Source organism: Amblyomma maculatum, chromosome 11 (assembly GCF_055883805.1).
Source record: "Amblyomma maculatum isolate TAMU_Amacu chromosome 11, ASM5588380v1, whole genome shotgun sequence".
Lineage (NCBI taxonomy): Eukaryota > Metazoa > Arthropoda > Arachnida > Ixodida > Ixodidae > Amblyomma > Amblyomma maculatum.
The window spans coordinates 84,298,618-84,307,064 of NC_139354.1; the positions used below are offsets into that span (position 1 = coordinate 84,298,618).

The 8,447-nt window shown below is 44.0% G+C and overlaps 1 protein-coding gene across 1 annotated transcript in view; it reads right to left on the minus strand.

The window, feature by feature from the left end:
• The window catches only part of LOC146174291 (neprilysin-1-like), a 118,803-nt gene extending 112,820 nt beyond the window's left edge, over positions 1-5,983 (minus strand). The window contains exons 1-2 of the mRNA XM_084585371.1: positions 5,840-5,983; positions 4,081-4,278 (exon numbers count right to left, since the gene is read on the minus strand). Coding sequence (XP_084441497.1) covers positions 4,081-4,278; positions 5,840-5,983 — 342 coding nt within the window. The remainder of the gene's footprint in view (positions 1-4,080; positions 4,279-5,839) is intronic.
• Between the last annotated feature and the right edge of the window lie 2,464 nt (positions 5,984-8,447).

The window sequence follows — 8,447 nt, forward strand, 5'->3', positions numbered from 1 at the left end:
CCCTAAGCAACTACCGGAAGATTCCCACTATAACGTGATAATCCCGACGTATTTCTTCGACTCTGCATGTTTCCTATCTCTTTACGTTATCCCTACCTTTTTTCGTTCCATAGCTCTCTAGAGATTACGCAAGTCTAGTGATACGCAATTACACCATAAACACTATGTACTTACGACCATATTGATGGCCATTTGCGCTAAGGAAATTGAGTGAACAGGCATTTCATCGATAACAAACATTTTTTTTTGTTAAAGTAAAAAGAAGCTGGCGATGATAACGTTTGGTTTACGTCACGTCTGACTGATCCTCTCTTTTTTCGAAACAATCATCTTGGTTTGTAGTCCTCATACGCATCACGCAATCTGAACAAGAACCAGTCAAAATGTCTGCCCGTATCTGCATTTCGCCCTTCATATTATACCTTGTGCTCACGCTAAATGTTCCAAACAAGAAAGAACCAAGTCACTCAAAAGCTAAGTTACTGAATCGTTTAATATGCCACCGCTGGGATTTTCTCTCGGCTTCTAGCACCGGGTATTAAACAAGGTTTGTTTGCTTCGGTTTGTGGGGTTCAAGGTCCCAAAGCGAATCGGGCTATGAGAGACGCCGTAGTAGAAGGCTCCGGAAATTTCGACCACCTGTGGTTCTTTTAACGTGAACTGACATCGCACAGCGCACGGGCGCCTTGCTTTTTTCCTCCACCAAAAAGCGGCCGCCGAGGCCGAGATTTCATCCCGCATCCTTGGGAGCAGTAGTCGAGTGCCGTGACTACTGGACCATTCCGGCGAGGCTTTTAAACAAGAAGCATGCATTGCACTTTATTGCACGCAAAAACGCAGTTGATTTTTGTATTTTCTACTTGCGATATTTGCGATAAGTGGATTATGACGTAACGTTACACAAAATGCAACATGGAACCGACGAACTACAGCGGCCAGTCAGGCGAACACGAGCCGGAGTACAGCTTTCTTTCTTCGCCCGTCTTCCCCTATCACACGTGTAAGTCTGTGTTCTATTCTATGGCATGGGTCGATAACGTAGGAGCCATTAATGCTACCAAGAACAGCCACTTGACTACAAAAAGAGCTGAAAGCAACTGCTCTATAGGAGTCGGTATACTACTCAAGGAAAGTGTCGAGCAGTGATGTTCGCCTGTTTTGGGGAAATAAATTGGCTGGCTCCTAATGTGGACAGAGGAGGAATCGCTTTGTCGCATATGAAGGTGCTGCCAGTTCTTGCAAAATATAGTGAAATCGGATGAACAGCACGAATTTTTTCGGCATTCTGGTAAACGTTTTTCATATTTAAACTGATCCCACCGGTACAATGAATATGCTAGATTTCAACAAACAAACTTGCCTCGCGGGATATCTTTTGCAGGAACCATAAGGATTTTGGCACAAGTTTACGCCGGCTAAACGTAATTAAAGCCAAAGCAGCACGTTTAGCTCGGCCCGCCCCTCTTCCTCTCTGTGGGGCACCCTGGGTAGCTACATCCATGAAGGATCCGATTCCATGTTTCCTCAATGACATTTTTGAGTAACAGTTAACGAGGGCTTTCGTCTGGATCACCCATGAGGACTGCTGCCGTTCAATGTAACCGCCGCTTGCGGCGGAGGCTAGCCTGGCACCGAATTTTTATCTGTTGTAGGCCGTCATTGCACACGCCACCGCTGGTGGTGGACGACGGCTGTTGTTGAGGCGCGCGTCTTTTTTTCCCTAGTCCTTTTCTTTCATCTCTATATTCTTTTCTGTCTGCACGAGGCAGCGGAGGTGGCTCAGCTACAGAGCCAGTATCAGGCCCGTGCATTTTTTTTTCTTCCTACAGCCACAACAACAACTGCCGTTCAATGTCGAGACCTGTTGAAATACGTTGGCACTGCCAGAGAGCGCAGCGCAGGTTATGTAGACAGATTAAGCACGTGGCTTCGGTGTAGCTGTGTTTAGTGACATCATGCCAGTCATGTGACTAGGCAGAGGCAAGCGCTTGGTTCATTTTTAGGTTTCAGCAGCAGCAGCGTATTTCGGTTGAATCTGCCTTATGGTTTTTCTGGTTAAATTACATGTCAATATGTTTACGTCCGATCAACTATATGCTAATGCACATTCAAATTCACGAATTCGGTGCCTTTTATAGTAAAGGCTAACCAAGTAAGATTTATCTTGTGGTCTGAACAAAACTTACCTGTGCATCGTTGTGAACGTTAAGCGCAGCACTTAAAAGTGTTCAGGGTTCAACGAAAATATATACAATTCCCCTCAATGCATTTCGTCCTAATAAACCATTCGCCCACCTTAAAAATGAACGCACTAAAGGGAAATCTCAAAAGCGCCACATTTATACAGCATTCTAGAGCACATAAGATAACGCAGCAATACATCTATAGCTAATCTTTCAAATGGCGTTGGTGACCGGCATATTTAACCAACGTCGGGTAGAGGCTTTTGTTATTCAGCAAATATGATGGGCTTAATCAGAGATGGCGCGGTGCCGTTAGCTGCCTTGACGATGTTGCCAAATGTTCACGGCGCAACGGCAGCTGTAGCCAAGGAGCGCTATGATGCAGCGTGTATTCTTTACACAAGGGGACGTCACATGTCCATTTTTTAAAGAATTGCTTCCCAAGTAAGCGAAGCAGCAGCCAAGAGGGCAGTTTGTACTCACCGTAGAAGCAGCGGGTATCCTGCCGCCTAAGGAATCGAACCTCATCACTAAGCCACAATCGCATCGTATTCCTTATATCACGTTACACGTACTTGCTAAAAAATAGGGAAGGTTCTGAAAGTGCCGAAATACTGAGCATACTTACGCTGGGTAATTTTTTTTCTAGAGCTTCAAACGTGGTTTTTTTGTACCGATCACTTATACTCATTGTTGCATTAGGAGGTGTTGTCAGCTGAAAACAACAGCAGTACTCAGACATGTTTCATGCGCATTTATTTCAATCTGCGATCATGTAGAAATAAACATGCACATCTAGAACATTTCTTCGGCGGGGCTGGGGTATTCTTTTATGCATTAATGTTATCTGAAGCCTGGTTCGACACTGAGAATGATGTGTTTCTTGTGCCTGAATACAGATCGTATGTCGTACATCGCACTGATTAACGAAGTAGTGAAGTTTGTGCTTTGACTTTGACTAACATCAATTGTCAACTGCAGCCACCCATGTGTATTGTGATACCAGATTAAGAAACTGTGATGCTGAGGTCGAGTTCAATGCTTTTTCCGCTTTGATATCGCCAATTCGAGGAAGACTGATGCCCGTTTCTTTTGTTTTCTTTTTTTTATTTTGGAATATATTCTGACATTTGGAACAAACCAAACATATATTAGGTGGCGATTTTAGCATAAAATGTCTTGCTGATAATGTGTTAAAGAAAAGTTTCGAAACTATATTAAACAGCAACTTATGTATCAATGTTACAGCTTCACCCACAAAAAATTACTACACTGATTATGCTTATCAAAAAATGTTGAAAAGCCACGTTTGAAATATTGGGTCACTAATTATGCGCTTAATGATCAATTAGATAATTTATCGATTGCCACCTAGCCAACCCTGAAACGAGACCCAGGAAAAGATGCCTCAAAGATTGAGTACAAAAGGTTAAGGAAATCAACGACTAGTTTCGGTGGATTTCAACTTGATTCCTGTTTGCGGGAAAGCTGTTGATTGCTCACTACATCCGGTGCACAATATGATTCTTTATTCACTCTGCAAGCACCTTAGAGTATGGAGTTCCAACTGTACCTTTCTTTATTATTAAAATCCGTAAGAATATAATAAACACCTCGACGCCATCGTTTTTTGAGGCTCACATGGCACCACCTATCACTGCCTTCCCAACATACATGTTGTCAAAGATGCATTAAGAGTAGCTACTAAAATATACCGAGTCGCCTGCGAATTTTCTTTGCTCATATAGGAAACAAAACATCATAGCCATCATATCACAAATGAATAGGTTGTGAAGGCTCTCAGAGTCAGTTTATTTTGTGCTGTTATAAATCTATCTTCCTGCGTTTTCTGCTATGCCCCCATAACGCGTTGCCTCTCAGATTGTTCAAAACTCACCTTGGCCAGCTCTGACTCAAACTTGAAGATCCGCTCGGCAGCAGCCAAACATTCCGTTATTGTGGCGACGGGATTCAAGATCAACGCAGCCGTTGCTATGAAAAGCACATAGCTTTTTGTAATCTGCCGATTACGCTCAGTCGCATTCGCATTGACCAACTGCTCTCTTCCCAAGATATCGAATGGCATTTCATCTAGCTGAAAAATGCGAAGCACATCAGCATGAAATCAGTGCACTACCGATTTTGAACTCCTTATAAGAACACATGTTGTGATTTTGATAATGTTTACAAAGTCATGGGAACTTTTATGCGGTCATACTTCCAACTTCCTGACCAAAATGAAATGCACTTCGTTTTAATATGTCTTCTCGCATCCTGCTTTATATCCTAAAATTATGTAGCGGGAGACATTATTGACTAAATTATTCCTTTTCTCAAAATTAATGAAACGCCATACTCTAGCGACAGTGACTTAAACAAAATGATTTTTATATTCAGCCGCATCCACTATATCTGTAGAAAATATGAAATAATAACAAACAGCTACCCAAATTACTGGTCATTTTTATGTTGCACAAAATATCACGAGCCACATTAAGAAGATTATATGTGAGCGCTGAATGGCAATGACTCTCCGAAAACAAGCTCCAAGAGGGGAGAACAAAATGGATGCGAAGTATTCTATTTTAACTTTCCACAAGTTCCGCTCTTTGTGGTGCATTTGTCTGCCGTGAGTCTGCATCTTCCACTTTACCTTGCTTTGAACTCTGCCCTGTTCTGCAAGCCGCTAACTACGCAGGTTCCGCAACCGCTGGCCAGCGTCGCAATAATTCCTCCCTTTGCCTTTATCTCCTAAATTTTGGACATATATTGCCCACTTTATTTAGGGCGATGAAATTTGAAACATTGCTTATGTGACTTATACATCGCCTTCCATCTTTCTCCGCATGGTATCTTCCGGAGAGCTATAAACGCTATGAAACTATGAAGTTAATGACATTCTAGTTGAAAACAAGAAGACGTGGGCATGGTCGGGGTATGTAGTGCGAAGAGTAGATAACGGAAGCTTGCGAAGGGTAAAAAATTTGATTCCAAGGGAAGGGACGCGTACCAGGGGAAGGCAGAAAGTTGGGTGAGCGGGAGGTTAGGAAGCTCACAGCAGCCAGATTTTTGCAGCTAGCATAAAACCAAGTTAGTTAGAGCAATGCGGGAGATACCCACGCCCTTCGGTGGATATAATACGGCTGATAATAATGATATTCCGAACTTCTCTTCATCGAAACCTCCTGTGTATTGGCAGCAGGCATGGCGTAATGTTTACAGGGATCATGCCTGAACCTAGATCAGCTGGTTATCGCTTACACTCATGTGCAGAGCCATGCGCAATATTTAATTACATGGTGAAGGTTTCGCGGTAACTGTAGTTTTGGAATTTTCAGGCCCGCTTGATCACTTTTTAGGCACTGGGTGTCTCATGGGAAGAAGTAGAGGTAAGATATAGGAAGAGGTAAGTCTGCATAGCTGGCGCATGTTCATTTCTGTGAAGATTTGGTAGCGGCTTGAGATGCGCGTGATATGTGTCGTAGCGTTTTTCAGATTTCAGAACAGCGTTCCTGCATTGGGATTGGTACTATATTGTTTGAAATTGAGAGGCCTAGGACTGTGACGTTCTTTACCGTTTGGGTTGGGTTCCATCTGGGATGATGCGAACGAGAATCTTCTTTAGGATATATAATTGAATGTTTCGACTTGGATACCGAGGAGCGGAGGCCCGTACTTTCGGCGTCAGCGGGTGCAGTATCAGCAGCTTGCTGCAGACTGCACTTGATCTCAGCATGCCTAGCTCTTTTAAACCCCACTGTGATATTGCCGGTGTTCAGGGAATACTGAAGCGCCGTCATTATTTCCATTTCATAAATTTATTTTTTTATTATTTTATGAGGGTACTTCACACTCAGAAGAGCTACTCTAAGTACGCTTAAAGGGCCAATACTGCCACCTTTCTGTGAAATAAACGTGCAGCAACTACTAGTTTGTCGGTCACTATGCCTTGCTGTTAAAACCACTGCTATAATTCCACTCCCCAAACGATCCGCGCTTCCTTCTCCGGGAGTACACGATGGTAGATGGCTGTAGGCTGAAATCACTCGGAGGTGGCCTCGTTTCCGATATGTATATCCGCGCTCCGGGTGTCCAACATGCAGATGGGAAAATGGTGTGCCTACATTCACCATTGGTTGCCTGACTTCCTAGCACTGGCAGCTAGAATAATCCGGCATTTGCTGGTCACTTGGTTTTCACAGAGAAATCCTGATTTTTATATTTTCTAGGCACAGGGACCATGTCATCGCTATCCCTTGGAGTAATAAAACCAGCAAGCAATCTCACTCTGATTTAACCATTCCTTTATCCGTTATTGCGTGCCCCTCTGATACCACGGGTAAATAAATGTCGTTATAAAAACAACCAGCGCAACTGTTTGACATGCCGCTGCTCCCGAGAAACACTCATTCGGGGCGCAGTCGCATCCGGTGTAATGTTAGGTGTGATACACTTCACACGAAGTGGCCTTCGCCCTTATACATAGCATTCATTGATTACGAAAAAGCATTTGACTCAGTTGAAACCTCGGCGGTGATGCAGGCATTGCGAAATCAGGGGGTAGACGAGCCGTACGCGAAAGTGCTGGAAGATATATATAGTGGCTGCACAGCAACAATAGTTCTGCATAAAGAAAGTAACAAAATTCCCATAAAGAAAGGTGTTAGGCAAGGAGACACAATCTCCCCAGTACTATTCACAGCTTGTTTAGAGGAAGTATTCAGAGACTTGGAATGGGAGCAGTTAGGGATAAGGCTAGATGGAGAATACCTCAGTAATCTGCGATTTGCTGATGACATTGCCTTGCTAAGCAACTCGGGAGATGAACTGCAAATAATGATTGATGACCTAGACAGGAAAAGTAGAAAGGTAGGCTTGAAAATCAATATGCAGAAGACTAAGGTAATGTTCAGCAGCCTCGGGAAGGAACAGGAGTTTACATTAGGTAGCGAAATACTGGAAGTAGTAGGCGAATATATCTACTTAGGACAGGTAGTAACCGCAGATCCGGACCATGAAAAGGAAATAACAAGAAGAATAAGATTGGGATGGAGCGCATTTGGCAAGCACTCGCAGATTATGACTAGCAACTTACCGGTATCGCTCAAGAGGAAAGTATACAACAGTTGCATCTTGCCTGTACTCACCTATGGGGCTGAAACGTGGAGGCTAACCAAGAGAGTTCTACTTAAGTTGAGGACAACCCAGAGGGCTATGGAACGAAAAATGGTAGGGGTAACATTAAGAGATAGAAAGCGTGCAGAGTGGGTCAGAGAAATAACTCAAGTTAATGACATTCTAGCGGAAATTAAGAAGAAGAAATGGACATGGGCAGGACATGTAGTGCGAAGAGAGGATAACCGATGGTCGCTGAGGGTAACAAACTGGATTCCAAGGGAAGGAAAGCGTAGCAGGGGGCGGCAGAAAGTTAGGTGGACGGATGAGATTAAGAAGTTCGCAGGGGTCAAGTGGATGCAGCTAGCACAGAACCGGGTTAAGTGGAGAGATATGGGAGAGGCCTTCGCCCTGCAGTGGGTATAATCAGGCTGATGATGATGATGATGATGATGATGACTTCACACGAATTACCCCGTGCGCCCTTGTAAACGCCCTTGAATATCCCCGCCAGTTCGCATTCACGTTTACAGTGGTGGATATCAGTGCTGTGATCAGGCGGTGACTACCCATTTTTCAATTTATGATAATCTTTTTTTTAAGCCATTTGCAAGGTATTTGTTAGTGGTTTGGGAGATGTCGACATCTTCTCCTGGCCAGGGGAGCCCCCTTGGTCAGCCAGCTCTCCCCCAGACCAACTACCTCTGGACGCCCATTTTCAGGGTGGCATCAACAGCACTGCTGTCGCGCACGCGCCATCGGGTGAAGGCCTCATAAAGCTGCATAACCAGGATGCAATGGGGACTTCGGAGAAAGAGTTCACGTCCGTATTTATGCACATTACTGACGTTCGCCAGTTCAGCCGAGGATGTGTTTTGTTCAGATCGCGAACCAGATCTACATGAAGGATCGCCAGAGATGTCCTGTATCTGTAAATATCGTGTTGAGTGCTTTTATTCTCCCTCATTTAGCATGCTCTAAAGGACTGCTCTAAAGAAACCACATGTCCATCTGAGTTAATGTGTGGGCCCGGCTCTTCACGTTGATGACTTTACTTTATGGCCGCTGTAATGCCGTAATTATTGGAGATTTGGCCATAGCGCAAATGCCTGCAAATCAAGTTCTAGGTGATCTGCGCGCGGTACGGAC